Source organism: Brassica napus, chromosome C6, assembly GCF_020379485.1.
Source record: "Brassica napus cultivar Da-Ae chromosome C6, Da-Ae, whole genome shotgun sequence".
In the NCBI taxonomy this organism is placed as follows: domain Eukaryota; kingdom Viridiplantae; phylum Streptophyta; class Magnoliopsida; order Brassicales; family Brassicaceae; genus Brassica; species Brassica napus.
In genome coordinates, this window is record NC_063449.1 from 46,871,580 (window position 1) to 46,893,588 (window position 22,009).

Sequence of the window (22,009 nt, forward strand, 5' to 3'; positions counted from 1 at the left end):
GGTTCTTCGGGTTTAAAGTACTTGATTTGTACCTATTTTGTAACCAAAACATAAGTAAAATCGATTCAGAAATAAGAAAAAAACATCAAACATGATCATTCAAAGTCAAACGAAAGGTATACGTTGTTATTGATAGAAAGAAAACCAATAAATGAAATCATAAAACGAAAAATTAAGTTTTCATGAAATGAAAAAAATTATTCAATGAAAATAAAACCAAAATCTAGAAATTTCAAGCCTCAACCGCCACTTTCAACCATCAACCTTCATGTAGTAGATAGTTGTTGTAGATGATTAATAATATATTAGTGTATTTTGGCTACATATCAGGAATTGAGATCATGTTTGGTACAAGTTCTTTTTTTGGCATTTTGAATGTTTCGGGTTCTATCGGATATCCATTTAATTCCGGGTTCGGTTCGGATAATACCCATAACCCGAAATACCATAAAACAAGATCCATTCGCTATTTATGTCGGGTTCGGATCGGTTCGGATTTATTTTTATTGGATCGGGTTCGGTTTGGATTTTCGGGTTCGGTTTCTCAGCCCTAATGGTCTTCTAATTAAGCTAAAAATCCAATAACAAAATATCTTTGCGAACAGTTAAAATCCTCAAATCCAATGGTAATACTAATTAATAATACCTTAAACGAAGAACCTCTCAGAACTTGTAACCCTCATGAGTTTTGCTTCCTCGTATCAGCTTCTACTTCCTCCATAATGATATCATTGAATTTGGTTGAGTGTGCTTAGTAGTGTTTAAGGCTCCGAGGTGACTTTTTCGGGAACACGAAGAACGAATAGGAAAGGAACGTATAGGAATAAAATTGCATGAATGAAAAAGAATGCTTGTTCCTTATCAAATTTAACAAAGAATGCTTTTGTTCTATATTTCTCTACAAAAAAAAAATGAAGAGGAACAAAAAGGAATTCAGTGTTTCCCTTCGTTCCTTGGTCACCATTCAAAGCCTAAGTCATTGAATTTATACATTTTCAATCAAGATTTTTTTTCACTCTTGTTTTAATTTTTATAGATATATAAATATAATTAATTATTTAAATAAATAAAAAACAATATTATATTTAATAGTTTTCGAAGTACACATTTTCAAATTTGAACTTTTTATAATTTTTCTTTTTGATTTTTTCGAATTTTATGGTTTGGTATTTCGTTTCATCATTTTAGGTTTGTTTTTATAATTCTTATGTAATTTATGTTTTTAAAATATTATAAATTTTTATTATATTTCAGTTTAAGATCTTTGAAGCAATTACGGCCAAAGATCTACTCTCAACAGAAGCATAAACTTTTGCTACGAAAAGCACAAGGTTTACTGCGTTTGAGATGTGTACTGCAAGACTCTCGCTCTTGGCAAGCTTCTTCATCTCTTCCTGTCGAAATCATCAATCAACAAGATGAGACAGACAGAGAGAGAGAGAGATTCCAGAAGATAAGCAATGAAAACAAAAGGGTGTAACCTCGGTTGGAGGCTGGAGCTCCAGAGACAAAACCAGTTTCGTTGATTGTCTCCATCTCATTGAAACCCTCAAGCAGCTTCTCTTGCTTCTTGTAGTACTCAGAGACTTTACGTTCCTTTTCTGATTTCCGACAAGAAAAAAAGAAGTAAAACCCATGTCTAAGATTATATGTATCTGTTCACAGCAGATGATTCAAAGCATATATATAGAGACATCCTTGATGACTTTTTATCATCTTCCCATCAATCTCATGGACCAAGCTGCATCAGAAGAGATAAATCTAGATATTTTATCATACAACACCATTTTTGCGTAAAGCATTTGAGAAGGTAAAGACATAATAACGTTGTGAATAAACACTTGAACGCGAATAAACTGTTTTACTTTACAACAGGGAATGATTGATGTTAAATTTACGTTTATAGTTTAAATGAGATACTTCATGTTGACATTTTGCTCTCTGGCTTGACCTCTTTGTCTTCATGTTGTCCACGTTGGTCTTCTTATAGTTCCTATGTTTCTTGCACGCCAAGTCTCTTCTTCTTTTTCATCATCTTCTTCTTTTCTTGTGTGGCAAACTTCCTTGCTTCCACTTCTTCTTCTCTCTTGATTTAACCTTCTCATTGTGTGTTTAACCAAAGGATTTCAATTCCAACACTCCCTCTTGAATCCTTTGATTAAAACTCCTCTTGTTCTTCTTGTGATTCTCCCTCTTGAGAGGAATCTCCAAGACTTCTTCATGTCCACCTTGCTTCCTTTCTCACTTAGGTAAGCAAATCTCGTTCAGCTCTACGGTTTGGTTTCTCAGCTTTGATCATCGCTTCTTCCGGCTTCTGCTCCTTCCTTGATTTTAGTATCTTCTTTGATCATTAACTTGTGCTCCTTGATTCTTTGAACCATCACCTAGGTCTTCTTCACCATCATCTCTTAGGTCCACCATCAACTAGCCATTCTCAATTGGTCATAGTGCTGCTTGTTCTTAGATCTATAGGTTTTAGCAAGACTGAAGGAAACAGGGAAGGTATTTTGCTTCTAATGACTGAGTGATAATAGCATGAGTTTACTTAATGATATAAAACTTACATCAGAAAAAGTGATGCTAATAATAGAAAAAATAGAAATACCGTAAAATAATAGCATGAGTTAACTTAAGTGCGAAAAGTAAGGTAGTATCTTAAAGCAACAAAAAGTCGCAAGTCATAATAAAGAGAGTAGAGTAGTAGCAAAATACTAAAATGAAAGCAACAAAGGGCTCCAATGCAAAAGCTTTCTTCTCACACGACTTGGTGTACTCATGAGTTACCAGCTCCGAGCTCTGCACAAAACCACCATCACCTCTCAGAGGGATCATGTCAGTCAACTGCACCAGCGTTCTCATTAGTATGTCTCAGTTATCATCAGATGAAAATTTACAGAGTATCATACCTTTAAACCACTGTATGTAGTGGTTGATGCAAAGTTAACGGAGCTGGGGAAGAATACTGCTGGATCAAATGGTGGCACCACAAACTCCATTGACCCACTGCGGTTGGAGTTGTCGAGGAGAAGGAACCATTCAAGAGTTGAGTTCATTGGGTCGTAACTGATCATATTAAAGTTGAGAAAAAAAATAGTTATGGGATAAGATTTGATTAAAAAAAAAAACCAGTTACGAGAGAATGGAGATAAAAATATTTAAACCTAGCTATAGTGCCCATCACAACGTGTAGCCATTGGCGCAGCAGGAAGAGGTAGGGAGATGACAGCACTGGTTAGATCATCAAACATGGAGGAGGCTTCATACGAGATGGTGACATGCCTGATGTTGTTGTTTCGACAGAGAATAGGCCAGAAGTTGACTGCACCCAGAAGAAAAGAAGAGATTTTTATCAAACATGTAACAGGAAATTTTTATCAAATATGTAACAAGTATACACGACAGACAGAGCTTTTAAAGCCTTACTTTTGACAGGCACCATGGACTCGTCTGCTGTTTGCAGACTCTACCTCACAAGAACACCATCTCCACCTAGACCAGTGGTGGGAAATGCCGGAACAGGTGTCATAAGCGCTAAAATCTTCTTGTTCTCAAAGAGTGATTTGTTGAACCGGGGATGGATCTGATAAGAAAAGGTAAAATAAAAATCTGAGAGACAGAGTGATGTTGTGTATTCAAAAGAGAGAGTCTGATCAATACCTGAACTAGGAGAAAGCCATCATCATCTTGGGTAAGAGTCTGAAGGGACAGGGTTCCGACCAGATTAAAGCTACTGATTCCACCAAATTGGTTCAATGCGACATTGAGCTTCTCTTTCACAGTAAATGTGAAAGGAGGAGGAGGTGCGACAGCTGCTCTGATAAGATGCCCCAAGTGAAGGATCTGTGGATCGTTAAAAGCATATATGATGATGATCAGAGAGGCTCTGAGTACTAAAACCACAAACTCAGTATAAAAAAATCACACTAATTGTTAGGAAACATGCGGTCAAATTTTGCGGAAAACCAGAATTTGCGGAATTTAGGGGAGCAGGAAAACACACACAAAATTGTTAACGGAGTTCGGCCAGCTTTTGCCTACGTCTCCGGACCTGCTACAGATCTTTTATTATCAACCCGGGAAATTTTTACAAGCTCTCAACTCACACCCGACCCCAAATACACTCAAGAAATTATACTTAATTTCTTATAGAGAAAGATTTTCTCACAAGAAAGATTTTTTTTTTCTCTCTCTTGCTCATTCTCTTCTTCTCTTGTTTTCTCTTTGCTTTTGGGATGGATTTCTTCTTCTACTTGTGTGGTTATTTATAGGAGATTATGGGGAGTTGGTGAAACTTCTTGTTGCACCTACCAAAAACACAAAAGAAATGTGTTGTTGAATTAATCAACAAACATGTTCTTGATACAACTTCTTGTTGTACCTACCAAAAAAACATGTTCTTTACACTAATTACCTGAGCTCCAGATGTCTCTACGGCGGGACTCCTCAATCTCAAACTCCATTAACCGCAGAAGTCTACTCAAAGATGGATCTGTCACATATGGTGTGGTGGTGTTAAAAAGAAGACAAGCGCTGAATAAAACCACAAATAACTGATGAGGTGTAAACAGAGTAAGCAGTAAAGCAGAGAGAGTATCAGGAAACAGAGAGGTTAAAAATCACGGTGGTGTTAAAAGCAGTAGATATATATATATATATATATATATATATATATATATATATAAAGTACTTGTTGATCATAAAACAAATATGAGTAAACTTAAGAATGTAAATTGTAGTAAATGTAAAATGAGATTGTTTGGTGACTGGAGTATCATGCCCTCATATCATGCACTATTATTTTTTTATTTAGTTAGTGTATGTGAGCATCTCTTTAATGCAAGGGAGCCTCTCCTTAGTGCAAGAGAGCCTCATTTAGTGCATGGGAGCCTCTTTGTTTTTGGCTCCCCATTTGATGTATATATATAGGTACTCTTGATACATGAAACAATCAATCAATTCAATTCCTCCTTTCTCATTATCTTTCAAGAAAGTCTCTCATTATTTTCTATGTTCTTCATTTAATTTCTCTTATCTTTCTTAATTCTCATAAATTCTCATGGTATCAGAGCAACAAGCTCTTGAACCCTAAGTCTTCCGCAATCTTTCAATCTTTCACTCTGTTTCTATTTACTTTAAAAAAAATAATAAAAAAATTGTTCTTCTCATTGTGGTTGAACTGTTCTTAATGGATTCTGGAGGAAATTCAAAGATGGTTGTGATTCCAGTTACTCTCAAGGGAGCTAACTACTTACTTTGGGCAAGGTTAACTAAAACAGCTCTTGGAGGCAGAGGTCTCTGGGAAATTGTTGAAGAAGGCAGAGGCCTTAAGAAGAAGACTATCCTAAGAGAGGATGGTAAGGAGATAGTGGTGGCTGAAGCTGGTGATAAGAAAAGAGTTCAAGAAGATCTCATGGTGTTATCTATCATCCACAACAGTCTTGAACCCTCAATCTTGAAAGCTTACTCCTACTGTGAAACTTCTCCAACATCAGTAGAGTGTTTGAAGTCAAGAGGGCTATCAACAACTTGTGTCAAGAGGATACAGAGTTTGATAGACACTTTGGAAAGTTTAGGTCTTTGTGGGCTGAACTAGAGATGTTGAGGCCAAGTACTTTGGATCCTGAAGTACTGAACCAGAGAAGAGAGCAAGATAAGGTCTTTGCGCTTCTCTTCACTCTCAACCCTGGGTATAATGACTTGATCAAACACATCCTAAGAGGACAGTAGCTCCCATCTCTAGATGAAGTGTGCTCTCAGATCCAAAAGGAGCAAGGATCAGTTGGGCTCTTTGGGAGAAAGGGAGAGCTCATCATGGCAAATCAAGCTGAAGGGGTAGAGACCAAACCAGAAGGCGTAGCTAACAAGGGGTACTACAAACCAGAAGATAAGAAGATTTGGGTGTGTGATCACTGTAAGAAGAAGGGACATGGCAAAGACAAATGTTGGATCCTTCATCCACACCTTAAACATCAGAAATTCCGGACTCCATATGCAGATGCAAGGGCAAACTTCTCTGGTGAAGTAGGAGAGCCATTTACTCCTAAGCGCACTAATGGTGCTAGTGAAGGAAAGACAATGTCTTTCAGCGGCTGCTCAGCTGTGAGAACTACACAAGATGAATCTATCAAGAAGTCAGACCTAGAGGCTCTCATCAAAGCTCTAAAAGAGTCTGGTAACACACTTGGTATTTCCCTTAGTGCATCATATAAACCGCCTAGAGTTCTGGTTACTTCTCTACATGCATCTCATTCATCTAGTGGTATTAAGCCTTTAGTCATAGACTCAGGAGCCTCTCACCACATGATTAGTGATGCTAGGTTGATTAGTAATGTAGAACCGGTATTAAGTAATGTAATGATTGCAAATGGAGACAAAATACCAATTAAAGGTGTAGGAACTCTTAAGCTATTTGAAAAAGATACAAAAGCATTTTACATGCCATCTTTTGCATCAAATTTATTATCTGTCAAAAGAGCTACCACTGATTTAAATTGTAATGTGATTTTCAGTCCTAATGAGGTTGTTTTTCAGGATATTGAGACTCTTAAGTTGATTGGAAAAGGTGTTACAAAGGATGACTTGTACCTACTTGAAGACACCAATACTGTTTCAAATTTATCTTCAGCTTTCAGTTCAATTCCTACTTTAGATAAAAGTGTTTTATGGCATGCTAGGCTAGGTCATCCCCATTCTCGTGCACTAAACCTGCTGCTTCCTGATATTTCCTTTAAAAATGATGACTGTGAAGCATGTATCCTAGGCAAACATTGCAAGACTGTGTTTCCTAAGTCATCTACTATCTATGAAAACTGATTTGATCTTATACACTCTGATGTTTGGACTGCACCATGCATATCTAGGGAGAATCATAGATATTTTGTCACTTTTATTGATCAAAAATCAAAATATACTTGGCTAACTATGATTCAAACTAAAGATAGAGTGCTAGATGCTTTTATTAATTTCCATAACCACATAACTAACCAATTTAATGTTAAGATCAAAGTATTCAGGTCAGATAATGGGGGGGGGGGGAGTATACAAGCAACTCTTTCAAAAATTACCTAGCCAAGAATGGGATCATACATCAAACCAGTTGTCCATACACACCACAACAAAATGGTGTAGCAGAGAGGAAGAACAGACACCTCATGGAAGTGGCAAGATCTATGATGTTCCAGACTAATGTACCTAAGCAGTTCTGGAGTGATGCGGTCATGACAACATGCTACCTCATCAACAGAACACCAACAAGGGTGCTAGATGATCTCACGCCATATGAGGTACTAAACAATAGAAAACCATCTATTGATCACTTTCGTGTGTTTGGTTGCTTGTGTTATGTTTTGCAGCCAATGGAGCAAAGAAATAAGCTTGAGGCTAGAAGTACTAAGGCTGTGTTCCTTGGTTACTCTTCAACCCAAAAAGGCTACAAGTGCTATGACCCAGACATGAGAAGGGTATTGGTCTCGAGAGATGTAAAGTTTGTGGAATCAAGGGGATATTATGAAGAGAAAAGTTGGGATAAGCTCAAGGACATCTCTCAATCATCTACTGATAGGGCAAACAATCTGAGGCGTATAATGGAGAGTCTTGGCATCAATATGGCTCAACCATCAGAGACTGGAACTGATCAAGAGGATACACAGGTTCCAAGGACTGTGATTGAAGTGGTTGATCACACTGGAGACAATCCCCATCCTGATCCTGATGGGGGGAGACAAGATGATACACATACTGGTCAGGATCATGATCAGGATGAGAGACAACAAGAAGAGACAGTGGAGGAGCCGCACACCGAAGTCACTGAGGTACATTCAGGTGGAGATGAACATGAGCAGCATGTTACTGAAGAAGTCCAGTCACTTAGGAGAAGTACAAGGGATAGAAAGCCTGCCTCAAACTGGATCAACAAAAAAATTTACTTCAACAGCCAAGCAGTAGCTCATCCTATACAAGCAGTATGTTCTCTTGCTCACTATCCCACAGAGCATCAAGCTTTCATCGCCAACATAGATCAAGAGTACATTCCAAGGTCTTATGAAGAAGCAATGGTAGATGATGAATGGAGAGCATCCGTCGAAGATGAGGTCAATGCCATGATCCGAAATGACACTTGGTATGAAACTGAACTCCTCAAAGGCAAGTGAGCAGTGACAAGCCGCATGATACACACTATCAAGTACTTAGCAAATGGAAAACCAGAAAGAAAGAAGACAAGGCTAGTAGCAAGGGGATATACTCAGGTGTATGGAGAGGATTATTTGGATACTTTTGCACCAGTAGCCAAGCTTCACACCATAAGGATCATTCTCTCATTGGCTGTCAACCTAGAGTGGGACTTATGGCAGATGGATGTGAAGAATGCCTTTCTTCAAGGAGAATTGGAGGATGAAGTCTACATGAGACCACCACCAGGGCTTGCAAACCTTGTCAAACCAGGGAATGTGCTGAGGCTAAAGAAAGCAATCTATGGGTTAAAGCAATCACCAAGAGCATGGTACCACAAGTTGAGTACAACTCTTAATGGAATAGGATTCATCAAGTCTGAAGCTGATCACACTCTATTCACCCTCACATCTCAGCGTGGGATTGTAGTCATATTGATCTATGTGGATGACATTATCATTACCGGAAGTGATAAGGAAGGTATCATCTTAACTAAAGCTTTTCTTAAATCCTCTTTTGATATTAAAGATTTGGGTGAGCTAAAGTACTTTCTAGGGATTGAGATATGCCGATCTAAAGAGGGGTTATTCCTATCTCAAAGAAAGTACACACTTGATTTGTTGAGTGAGACAGGTGATCTTGGAGAAAAGAAAGCAAAGACCCCACTGGAAGATGGTTACAAAGTGTTGCGAGAGGGGGAGTTTGAGAATAAGCTCTTTGGAGATGAGAAGCAGTACAGAAGAATGGTGGGAAAGCTCATCTACCTCACAATTACAAGACCTGATATTTGCTTTGCTGTGAACCAAGTAAGCCAACAGATGCAGGCGCCAAAGATTCACCATTGGAACATGGTGGAAAGGATATTAAGGTACCTAAGAGAGGCACCATGCCAAGGAGTTTGGATGGGATGCAACAAGAGTACTAAAATAGTGGGATATTGTGATGCTGATTGGGCAGGAGATAGAGTTGATAGGAGATCAACCACTGGATATTGCACATTTATTGGTGGCAACCTTGTGACTTGGAAGAGCAAGAAGCAAAAAGTAGTGTCATATTCAAGTGCTGAAGCAGAATATAGAGCTATGAGAAATCTCACAAGTGAACTGATATGGATCAAGGGGCTGCTTAATGACCTGGGGATTGAGACTACAACACCAATCACTATGCATTGTGATAATCAGGCTGCCATACACATCGCTAGTAACTCAGTCTTTCATGAGAGGACTAAACACATTGAAGTAGATTGTCACAAGGTGAGGCAAGCTGTGGAACAGAAAATCATCCTCCCTTGTTACACAAGAAGTGAAGATCAGCTGGCTGACATCTTTACCAAGGCTGCAAGCACTAAGGTTTGTGAATTCATACATTCTAAGTTGGGACTTGTGGATCTCCCATCACACTGATCCTTAGCCATGAAGTGATCTACTCTTTTTCCTTAGCTTGGCTTTTATCCCATGTGGATTTTCCAAGGTAAAGGTTTTAATGAGGGAATGATTCATGGTTTCTAAGCTTGATACCTACCTGTGTCAAGCTTGAGGGGGAGTGTTGATCATAAAACAAATATGAGTAAACTTAAGAATGTAAATTGTAGTAAATGTAAAATGAGGTTGTTTGGTGAGTGGAGTATCATGCCCTCATATCATGCACTATCATTTCTTTATTTAGTTAGTGTATGGGAGCCTCTCCTTAATGCAAGGGAGCCTTTCCTTAGTGCAAGAGAGCCTCATTTAGTGCATGGGAGCTTCTTTGTTTTTGGCTCCCCATTTGATATATATATATATAGGTACTCTTGATACATGAAACAATCAAGCAATTCAATTCCTCCTTTCTCATTATCTTTCAAGAAAGTCTCTCATTATTTCTATGTTCTTCATTTAATTTCTCTTATCTTTCTTAATTCTCATAAATTCTCAGTACTAACCTCTGGCTAGTGTACGGACAGATCCGTGAACATCCTCTCCTCCGATGACGTTTTCCCCTCTGACTAAACCAGTGACACCTTCACCTCCCATCATGATGCCTTTGCCCTTACGGTCCTCCGCCATTAACATCTCTGATGAAGACCCTGATCAATGTTAAAAGCAGAAACAATATCAGGAAACTGAGAGGTGATAATAACTAAACCAAGGTGAAACTCACCATGAAGCCTCGATCGATCGTAGCCTTCACCACGGAAACAGCTCGTCTACCTTGTGGAGGTTGAATTCCCGTCGTCAATCCTAGGACGATCAAGCGGTGGAGGATGAACCGAAGATGAAGAAGCACCACCTTTCAGCATCTCGTCGTACTTTTTAGCAAGTGTTAAGAGATCACCTCCGATTTCTACCGTTTTTCTTTATATTAGCCTCTTTCGCTGCTGCCTTAAGAGCTGCAGTGCCTACTTTGGTTAAGAGATTTTTGAAGGCCATTACTGAGTGAGCGAGAGAGAGAGAGAAGAGAGAGAATAGAGAGAAGATGACTGTGAGTAAACAAACGGTTTCTGAATTCTGAAAAGAAAGATTTGAGCTATAGTAGGGGTTAACTAAGTCTCATCGATGGTAACTAACTCTCCTCCGTCTAACTTTCATCGTGAATGGAGATTTCAAGTGATTCCGTGTGTAGCGATTAGCTCGAACTTTAGATTTGGTTATATAATTGTGTTGAACAAAGTGCTTTAGTTTCAATTGCCTTACATGACTTCACATGTGGATGCATAGTTTTCAAATTTTGTGCAATTATCATCATGTTCTGTCATTTCAAGGATTTTTAATTAAGAAAAATAGATTAAGGGGATATTAGTGGGAGTTAGATTTAGAATGATTATTAGAATTCTTAGAATTTAGTGTTATTGATTTATAGATTCTCAAATTCTTACTAGAATCAAGTATTATTAGTTTGAGGATTTTACAATTATATTCACAGTCTCATGTTATTCAAAAAGTTTGAATTTAATGATTCCATAGATCAATCAAAGCTAGTGTTACTGAGAGTTGTATTCTTAACAATTTAACTCATTAAACAAGATTTTGAGAATACTAGTTATATCCCTTAGATTCTTCAAATCATTATAGCGATTTATTTTCATAGGTTTTCACAATATACAAAATTCTCTACAACTCTATATAAAACTCTATATAGAGTTCGTTGATTTTTAATTTAGAAATTTGTTAAATTTAGAAAGAGTTGTAAAGAATATAAGAATAATATTTATATAGATGATCAATTATAGAATTCAATCTTTTCACAGTTATTCCATCGATTTAGGGAATATTATGAAGTTTTAGTAAATTAATTGATAAAAAAAATTTATAACAATTCCCATATGCCATGAAAAAAGCTTAAAATACATTAATACAAATGTAGAATGTGGTTAGAAATTTTAAAGCAACACTAAAGATTATATGCTTCAGTATATAAAACATTTACCAAAAACTCAGTATTTATGTAGGGTACACATAGATTTCGAGAAAATTTCAAAAAATATGACAATGTTGTTTTAATGCATAGTTGCATCATGCACTATCATATGATGATGTTCAAATAGGTTTGAAGCCTTTGTTGTCTTTATTTTCCAGGAGAATAGTGATTTAATAGTGGTTATTGCACCAATTTAGGGAGTATTATGAAGTTTTATTAAATTAATTGACAAAAAAAAAATTCTATATACTATGAAACAGAGTTTAACATACATTAATACGAATTTAGAATGTAGTTAAAAAATTTAGAACAACAATAAAAAAATATAAGCTTTAGGATATAGAGCGTTTAACATAAAACTCGATACTTTCGTAGGGTTAACACATAGATTTTGAAAAAAAATTCAAGAAATATAACCATATTGCTTTAATACATAGTTGCCTCATGTATTAATATATGATGATGATCAAAGAGGGTTGGAACACTATTTGTCTCTATTTATCTAGAGAATAACGATTTTAGTCTACTAATTTAGTGAGTATATGAAGTTTTACTAAATTAATTTATAAAAATAATTGAACGATGCTCGTTTACCATGAAATAGAGTTTAGCATACATTAATATAAATGCAGAATATGGTGATAAATTTTAAAACAACACTAAAGATTGTATGCTTCAGTATATCAAGTATTTACCAAAAACTCAATATTTTCGTAGGGGTTAACACATAGATTTGAAGAAAAATTCAAAAAATATAACAATATTGCTTTAATACATATTTGCCTCATGTACTAATATATGATGATGGTAAAAGAGGTTTGAAACCTTTTTATCTCTATTTCTCTAGAGAATAGCGATTTTATTATGGTTAGTCCAATAATTTAGGAAGTATATGAAGTTTTACTAAATTAATTTATAAAACAATTGAACAATGCTCATTTACAATGAAAGAGAGTTTAAAATACATTAATACAAATGTAGATTATGGTTAGAAATTTTAAAATAATAATAAAGATTATAGGTTTCAGTATATAAAGTATTTACCAAAAACTCAATATTTCCGTAGGGTTAACACATAGATTTTGAGAAAATTTCAAAAAATATGACAATATTGTTTTAATGCATAGTTGCATCCTGCACTAATATATGATGATGTTCAAAGAGGTTTGGAGCCTTTGTTGTCTCCGTTTTTCAAGAAAATAGTGATTTTATAATGGTTATTCCATTGATTTAGGGAGTATTATGAAGTTTTACTAAATTAATTGATAAAAAAATAATAACAATTCCCATATACCATGAAAAAGAGCTTAAAATACATTAATACAAATGTGGAATGTGGTTAGAAATTTTAAAACAACATTAAAGAATATAGGTTTCAGTATATAAAACATTTACCAACAACTCAATATTTTTTTAGGGGTTAGTTAACACATAGATTTTGAGAAAATTTCAAAAAAAATGGCAATATTTTTTTAATGCGTAGTTGCATCTTGCACTAACATATAACATATGATGATGTTCAAAGAGGTTTGAAGCCTTTGTTGTATCTATTTTTCAAGATATCAAAATTTTGAAATGTAAAATATGTTTACCTTCCACGTTGTTGTGAAATATGGCAACATGTGACTAGTCTGGATCACTTCTGTGGGGCCAGGATACCTCTGTATAATTCAAAAAAAAAAATTATGTTTACCTTTTTCCACATAGTTTTGACACTAGGAATGACTTCATGCTTTTGGTAGTAAATTCTGATCTTCCACGTTGTTGTGAAATATTAAGGCTAAAAAGTGTACTTTCATAAAATCTTCAACTTGGATCATGTAGAAAGAATCTTGGAAAATTGATTTCTGAATAAAAGAAGAATGAACTTTAAAAAAGATTTTTGCCACACTCAAACCAAACTAAAACAACAAAGAAGCTGAAACTATTGAGAAATAAAAGAAAGAGAAACAATAAATCTAGGAGATGGAGCAGTTCATGTAGGGAGTTTGAAATCTTTTTCTTTTGAACGTCTCGGATAGTAGATGCAGTTGTTTGAGAAAAATTAGGATTCTTTTTTTTTTGGTAACTTTAGATTTCTTTTAAATACATAATTATTTGAAACAAAAAAATGTTTTTTTTTTATTTTGTAATGCAATAACACATGTCAAAATTTTGTTGGCTAGGTGACTTGTGCTTTAGTATATAAGAGATATTCCTCGCAATTCTCTAAACCGGTTAAGCTTAGATAGGATCCGGTTTGGAATTGGTTTGATGGCAGCATCTAAAAAATTCATACTCCTATGATTATTAAAGTTTCGTTTTTAAGGTGTTTAGATTATCAAATTCATCACTTATTTATATTATGCGACACAACTGCATCAATATAACAATTGAAACATATATGTAACATTTTATTACTATCATATAATATATAAAACATATTTATTTAAATGTATTAGAAAGCAAAAAAAAAAATCTATTTAAAACCATCCACCTGAAACAATCAGTTAACAACAATCATAAATTTAAAAGACTAGCGATTACGCGAATTAGTTACAATTCATAAGGCTTAAATTTTTTTATGGTGGTTTTAGATTTATCGAAAGAGGCAGAAAAATATTTTCCTCTATAACTGATGCCACAACAAATGTATCTTTGCTTGTCCTGATATTCAATACTCATTCATGGGTTCTTATTTTCTGAAACCTTTTTATCAGTTAAAATTAATTGTTACTGACTGCTCCAGTAAAAAAAAAATTGGATTTTGTTTCTTCTTAATCAGATGAATCTGATGAGATAATTCTGACCAGGTATCATTTTTCTATATCGTCTTCATATTCTTTTCATGTTTTTTTAAGACTTGTAAACTTTTAAAGACCGTATGTTATGGCAAACTGGTCATTCTTTGATTCGAGAACGCTCGGAGGTACAAGAGGATATGAAGTCGAATCTGATATCTAGAGGACAAGTAAAAATCTCAAGGAATAGTGGTTAGTGGAAAATTCTTCGATGAATGCCTTTAAATTCACTACAAAATCGACTTAAGATCATGTTATCAACGAAGATTGAGGATGAATATGAAGATACATAAAACAAGAAAAAAATGAAGATGGAGAATCTTGATTGTTGATAAATGGGCAAACAAGTTTGAATGTTTTACAATTTTTTTCCTCTTCATGTTTTTCTACGGTTATCTTTTTAATTTTGAAGTTTTATCTTTTACATTAGATTATTGTTTAATGAAAATAAAATATGTTCAATGTAAAAAGATTTAATTAATCTGTTGACATTATTTAGAATCGATTACTACAATAATATTAACAATTATAAATGATATAACTATTAAACTATTTTAATATTTTGATACAAATCTAGCTTTAATTATTAAAAGATTATAAAAATAATTGGAATCGTTTAGTTTAATCGATGTTAATACATCCACATTGAAAAAGGACTGATGTATATTACTATCACTTCTTACAACTGATACACACTAGTATCACTTACACTAATTGATGTAAATCTTTAATATTTTACATCAATTATTAATAAAATGATATACAGTAATTGTATCACTACTTTCAGAGTCATTTAACTAAATGATGTAAAATTTATTTACATCATTTATAAGTAATGAAAATATTCATAATAATTGATGCTAAACAATCATTTTTTGTAGTGTCTTTATCCCAATGAAAATATTCATAATAATTGATGCTAAACAATTAATTGGCTATAGATTGTTTTTATTTTGAATCTAAACTAAAATAAATAAAATTAAAAATTATTGACCAAGCAAATTATAACAATTTTCTTAAAACTTCACAAATGATCGACATGTAAGCAAAAGTCACTTAAGTGACTTCTCGTTTAATATATAGAAGAATTTTTATTTTTTATAAATATTTTATATCATATATAAAATTTAAAATTAAGATAAAATAATTTTGTAAGTTATGATAGATAATTTTATAAATGTTTTAATTTTTGTATAAATAGCTTATAAGACATACATGGACATTATAAGACATAATAATTATTATAATTCTTTGTATACGAAAATAAAATGTTTTATAGAAGAATATGAATTCATTATATTGATTTCTATAAATTGTGTTCTACTAATAGTATATAAATATAAAAAGAATGAGTCAAACAATATTCCACTTTCTATAGTTTCATATTTAAAAGGTTATTTAATCCCATATCTACATGGTCCTTACTCCTTAGGATGTTAAATGGAACTGTAATCTAGAAGAATTAAAATGATATACACTATTATATAGTTGACTGAAAGCAACTCAAGTTATGCCATTTTTTATATTGTGTTTATATACCTTCTTTGTTTCTTTTCTTTTTTCATTTTTCTTTCTTTATATATCTGGTTCTCCATTAGAGCATCCTTATCGGTCGTATTTAGAGAGGATCTAATGCTAATTATGCATTAAAAATAAATCAAAAGAAATAATAAAGGTTTGAGACGTCTCCTATTGTTGCGACGGAAGAGACGGTATTGGGGGACACGTGTAGGCAAAATAAGAGGAGAGAGGAGAGCGCGTCTTCGGTTCGCTTTGGTTCTGTTTCTTTCTTTCTCTCAAAACCTCTCTATCTTTCGTCTGCGAGAAGGCGATTCTCTGTGTCTCGGCGGTTCCTCGACCAAACGGCGATAATCCTTCTCTCCATGGCTCGTCGACGTCTCGGAATCGTCTCTCTCCGTGGGTCGTACACGAAACGACGAAAGTCTATCTCTCCGTGGGTCGTAGACGAAACGTCGAAAGTCTCTCTCTTCGTCGACGTCTCGGAATCGTCTCTCTCCGTGGGTCGTTGTCGAGGAAGTAAATCGGTGATTATCTCCCGTGGGTCTCGTCGACGGTGAAGGACCGCTGTCTCTCTCTGTAAATCGGAAGGTAAATCGTTTCTTGTGTTCTTCAAGCATGCATGTGTTAGATTTGACTTATTCTTGTTCTGATTGCATGTGTTTTTTTGATTTGTAGGTTCGATTCTTTGTGGCGGTGGCTGTCGTCGACGGGGCTCTGTGTCGGTGGCTCTCCTCAACGGCAACAAAGCTCTCTTTGATGGCACTCTCCGATTCGCTAAGGTAACGCTTCTGTTTCATGTTCTTCAATGATGCATGTCTTATATTGTGCTTGGATTCTGTCGGGTTTAGCTGAAAAATATTTTGTTTCAAGTTAATCAATTTTGATAACGTTTCTGTCATTTGATTCTGTCAAGTTAATCAATTTTGATAATGTTTATGTCCTTTGATTCTGTCAAGTTAATCAATTTTGATAATGTTTTTGCCCTTTGATTCTGTCGGCTTTGACTGTAAAATATTTTGTTTCAATCTTGTTTTGATTGTTGCAAGGTTATGATTAAGATTGTGTTGATTAATATTTTTTGTTTCTGTCTTTGTGTGGTGAGATGAATGGATGAAGTCGGCTTTGATGTGTTCTGTGGAAATAGAGGTCAGGAAGCTTCATCAATACAGGTTAGTGTTACTTTTCCATGAATTAGAACTGATGTGGTTAGCTTCTGTGAGGAATTAAAGATGTAGTTAACTGTAACATTATGGTTGTGATGATGGTAATAAATAGAACTGACGGTTAGATAGAAAAGGGAACGTGAAGTGTGTTGAATGAATTAGATAAATGTCAAGTCTTAATGAATTAGATAAATGTCAAGTCTTAACGCATTCAAGTCTGGTACTAGTTAAAAGAAAAATTGAAAGCTTCTGTGATGAATTGTTTGGTTGGTGTGTTGAATGCTAGTTCTCTTTCTCGAATTATTTATAACCATTGTCTTCCTCTTCAATCTCCAACATCTGAATGCGCTTGCTCGTTCTTTCTCCGCTTTCTCCTCTTTCACCTCTTTCTCCTCTTTCACCTCTTTCTCCTCTTTCACCTCTTTCACCTCTTTCTCCTCTACCTCTGACGTCGGAAATGGATTTCAATCCATTTCAAGACTCTGCCAAATTTGTTGAACTACTTAATAGTCAACAAAATGTTGTCTTTGGCAGTCAAGGAAGTGTTTCTCTCTCTACAACGCAAGCTCCTTTCGTAGGCACTCAAGAAGATCCAATCATTGCCGACGAGCTTCCAGCAGAGCGTAATCCCCGAAGGACTTGGACGCCAACAGATGATATAGTGTTGATCAGCTCGTGGTTGAACACGAGCAAAGATCCCATTGTTGGGAATGAACAAAAGTCAGGGGCTTTTTGGAAGAGAATTGCAGAATACTTCTCGGCGTCTCCTAAGATAGCTGGTTCTGAAAAAAAGAGAAGCATCTCAGTGCAAGCAGCGATGGCACAAGCTGAATGATTTGGTTTGCAAGTTTTGTGGGGCGTATGAAGCAGCAACAAGGGAGAGAACCAGTGGTATGAAAGAGAATGATGTGCTTAAATTAGCCCACGAGATCTTCTTCAACAACTACCAAAAGAAGTTCACCCTTGAGCATGCGTGGAAGGAGCTTCGCGCTGATCAGAAGTGGTGTGAACTCTCCACAGCCAAAAATGGAAGCAGCTCCAAAAAAAGGAAGTGTGAGGATGAAAACAATGCTTCTGGAGATGAAGAGTTCACATCTCGTCCTCCGGGTGTTAAGGCATCAAAGGCCCGTGGAAAGAAGCCGGTGGTTGATGGGAAAGTGTTCTCTGACTTCCAGAATATTTGGAGTTTGAAGAAGGAGGACTTGGCAATGAAGGAAAGGCTCTCGAAGATGAGGATGCTTGAGTTGATTCTTGCAAAAGAAGCACCACTAGACGAAACCGATGATGTTCTGAAGAAAAAACTCATCAATGAGTTGATGTAACTCTCGGTCATGCTCTGTTTAACTTTCATGTTCTAATTAGTTTAAGTTTCATGTTCTGTTTAATCTTTCATGTTCTAATTAGTCAAATTTGTAACTCTTGGGTTCTTGTTTAATTTGAAACCTTGTTTGTGTTCTTGTTTACTTTGAAACCTTGTTTGTGGTTCTTGTTCTTTATACTGATTTGATCTCTGTCTCGTGATCTTTATACTGATTTGATCTTTGTTTCTTGTCCTTGTTACGTACAGGAGCATTGGAGTTGAGAAGGATCACGGACTTGTTGTGTGAAGTGTTGTATTGTCACAGACTTTGTCATCTTGTTGTGTCTTGTATTGTCACGGGCTTTGTATCTAGTCTAGTACTCTTGTTGTGTAGTGTCCATTGTACTACTCCTGTTGTAGTGTCACGGACTTGGCATCACTCTTGTTTCATAATTGTACCAAACACAAAAGCTTTCTATTACTCAAGTTTCATATCTTCTCTATATATTGTACCAAACACAAAAGCTTCTGTCTATATATTGCACTTCATAATTGTACCAAACACAAACTCTCAAGTCTCTTTAATCACAAGTTTCTCTTTTCTCTCTTTGATCAGAAGTTCACGTTGAAAAAAAAAAGATCACAAGTTTCTCTCTATGGCTTCTTCTTCTCAAGATCCTTTTGATTCTTTTGATGCTGCAGTTGATGATGCATTTGATGATCTCTTTGAGCAAGCCTTTGAGAATATTTCCATTCATGTTGATCAAGAAGAACAAAAAAAAAAGAGAAAAAAACGAGCTTATATCGAAAGACATCGTGAAGAAGGGCATATTCATTTATGGAATGATTATTTCAGTGAAACTCCAACTTATCCGGATAATTTCTTCCGACGACGTTTTAGAATGAACAAGCCATTGTTCATGTACATTGTTGATCGACTCTCCAACGAAGTTCAATATTTTCGGGAAAAGAAAGATGCCCTCGGAAGAAAAAGTCTCTCTGCCCTTCAGAAGTGTACTGCAGCCATTCGTGTCTTGGCATATGGTTCTGCGGCAGATGCGGTCGACGAATACCTCCGGCTCGGTGAAACAACAACTCGGTTATGTGTGGAAAATTTTGTGGAAGGGATAATATATTTGTTCGGTGATGAATACTTAAGAAGACCAACCCCGACTGATCTTCAGCGACTCCTTTACGTTGGAGAACATCGTGGATTTCCCGGGATGATAGGAAGCATCGATTGTATGCATTGGGAGTGGAAGAATTGTCCCACCGCTTGGAAAGGGCAATATTCTCGTGGTTCGGGTAAACCAACAATCGTTTTAGAAGCAGTTGCTTCGTATGATCTCTGGATATGGCATGCGTTTTTTGGACCTCCAGGTACCTTAAATGATATCAATGTTCTTGATCGCTCACCTGTTTTTGATGACATAATAAAAGGTCAAGCTCCTCAAGTCACTTACTCTGTCAATGGAAGAGAGTATCATATGGCTTACTATCTCACCGATGGTATTTATCCGAGATGGGCCACTTTTATCCAATCTATTCCACTGCCACAACACCCGAAGGCTGTTTTATTTGCTCAACATCAAGAAGCTGCCCGAAAAGATGTCGAACGTGCTTTTGGAGTCTTGCAAGCTCGGTTCGCCATTGTAAAAAATCCGGCGATGTTTTGGGATAAAGTCAAAATTGGGAAGATTATGAGAGCATGTATCTTAATACATAATATGATAGTAGAAAACGAACGAGATGGAAACACTCAATTTAATGTTTCAGAGTTCCAACAAGGAGAAGACAACGGAAGTGCACAAGTCGATCTCGATATTTCCCATGAAATGCATACAAATATCGCCAATATGATGGATGCTCGAACTCGAATTCGTGATGGACCAATGCATCACCAACTCAAAGCTGATTTGGTTGAACATATATGGCGTAAATTCGGACATGATGAAGACATTGACTGAGCTCGGAAGCTTCTTTCAATTATTATTCTCATTTATTTTCTTAATCTTCATTTCTATGTTTTATTTGAAATTCAATGTTTAAAATGTTATGTTTAATAATTTTATCAATAAATTTTAAGATAAATAAAATAATTTTTTTTAAAAAAAAACACTAAAATTAGAGACTTGCAATGGACACATTTATTTGAAGGACTCTATCTTAAGTTTCTTAAAGTCACTTTTCCAACTTAATAATATTAAAAAAATAATTAGAACCCCTAAGTGAGTATTAGGGATAAGGATGCTCTTAGTTGCTAGAAGTTGTAATTGCACCTCTTGCTCGGACAGCCTGATCCTCAAGATGGGAGATGAAGGTTGGATAGAACTTAAGTTCAGACTCGCAGATGGCACCGACATCGGACCGAGCAAATACAGTCAGTTCACGACTGTTGCGTCTCTCAAGGAGAATATCATTGCTCAATGGCCTAAAGGTAAAAATGTGTTCTATATATATACTGAAAACATGAAATCTTGTTTCAGTTGTGTTCTAGCTAAGTGCTGATTTTTTTTTTCCTCTTTGGTATAGACAAAGAAAATGGCCCAAAGATGATAAATGAGATCAAGCTCATCAATGGTGGCAAAATACTGGAGAACAACACAACACTTTCTGAAGCCAGGTCAATACAAATTTGTGAACATCCTGGAATGGTAACTACGATGCATGTTGTTCTTCCTCCTCCTATTGTAGGCCGAAGAGACGGTAACTTCAATGCATTTCCTCTTGATTTTTTTTGTGTTTATATATCTCAAAGTTTTGGTTTTTGTTATTGTTCAGAGAAACTGCAGAATGAACCTGCAGTGAAGAACAGTTGTGTATGCTGCATTTTGTAAGTCCACTAGAGATTTTTGGCCTTTTACATAATTTTATGCCATTTGGATTCTTCATGTAACAGCTTTCCATAGTTCCAACATGCTTCTTCCGTAATTAGTTCTCTTCATTGCTTACCAAAATGTGGCTTAACGTAATGGGGTTCTAAAGAAATGTGTTCAAAGGATTTAAAAAGGAGACATGAGTTATCATAATAATCTTACTCTCTTTAATAATAATAATATTAGGATAGCATGGGTTCATACACAAAACAAGCAACAGATTCATAGACATTTTTCAACATTTCATATACGGATGTATAATTTTACATAGTAACTTTGCTCCCATTTGTCTTGATTGTGATATTGGGATCAACAATCTTTATCAAAAAAGGATCTCCAAATGAGATACTTCAATGTTTTCTTTTTGAAGCATTTATCTCAGTGATTGCTCTGACTAAACAAATGTTGAAAAGCTAAGGTGCTTCTCCTACACATCTACTACTTCAGTGAGCACATGCATTGTGATAGGTTGTAGGGTAAGTGGTTTTTCTTTGCTCAGAGCTTGATTAGAAAGGGACAGACACCATCTTAAGATAGAGAGAGGGTCCACTTTCAGTTAATGGGTGAGGGAAAAATTATGGGCATGACATGACAATATGACATAACATGAGTTGCTTTCAATCAACCATATTGGACATTTATGAGAACGACCCTTTTGCTCTTGTCCCTTTGTACTGTCTCTCTTTCTAGTGCCCACTTCTCCTTTTTCAGCTTTGTCAAACTTGTATAAAAACTCAGTAAATGATCATACTCTGAGTTTGAAAGAATAGCATCAATGTACATAGATGGAGTTCTATGTTCTAA

At 35.5% G+C, this 22,009-nt stretch overlaps 1 protein-coding gene and 1 long non-coding RNA gene across 4 annotated transcripts; one reads left to right on the forward strand and one right to left on the reverse strand.

The window, feature by feature from the left end:
- Positions 1 to 1,746: 1,746 nt before the first annotated feature.
- On the reverse strand, positions 1,747 to 4,248 carry LOC106354589. 2 transcript variants are annotated; one of them, XR_002659497.2, is made up of 6 exons: positions 4,001 to 4,248; positions 3,658 to 3,840; positions 3,424 to 3,580; positions 3,162 to 3,319; positions 2,907 to 3,063; positions 1,747 to 2,841 (listed from the first exon to the last, which is right to left on the reverse strand). It is a non-coding gene; the product is annotated as an uncharacterized LOC106354589 (long non-coding RNA). The 2 variants fall into 2 exon arrangements; XR_007325346.1 differs by having other exon boundaries at positions 1,747 to 3,063.
- A 16,321-nt stretch (positions 4,249 to 20,569) lies between these two features.
- On the forward strand, positions 20,570 to 21,215 carry LOC106357343 (membrane-anchored ubiquitin-fold protein 5). 2 transcript variants are annotated; one of them, XM_013797023.3, is made up of 3 exons: positions 20,570 to 20,766; positions 20,862 to 21,035; positions 21,111 to 21,215. In XM_013797023.3, the coding sequence occupies exons 1-3, from the start codon at positions 20,577 to 20,579 to the stop codon at positions 21,164 to 21,166; spliced, it is 420 nt and encodes a 139-aa protein (XP_013652477.2). In that variant the 5' UTR covers positions 20,570 to 20,576; the 3' UTR covers positions 21,167 to 21,215. The 2 variants fall into 2 exon arrangements, with proteins under 2 accessions (XP_013652477.2, XP_048617500.1); XM_048761543.1 differs by having other exon boundaries at positions 20,862 to 21,215.
- Positions 21,216 to 22,009: the final 794 nt, after the last annotated feature.

Coding starts and splice junctions, on each gene's coding strand:
- LOC106357343 (XM_048761543.1), top strand. CDS start 20,577: ATGCTCTTAGTTGCTAGAAGTTGTAATTGCACCTCTTGCTCGGACAGC. Junction 20,767..20,861: donor CATTGCTCAATGGCCTAAAG/GTAAAAATGTGT, acceptor TCTTTGGTATAG/ACAAAGAAAATGGCCCAAAG.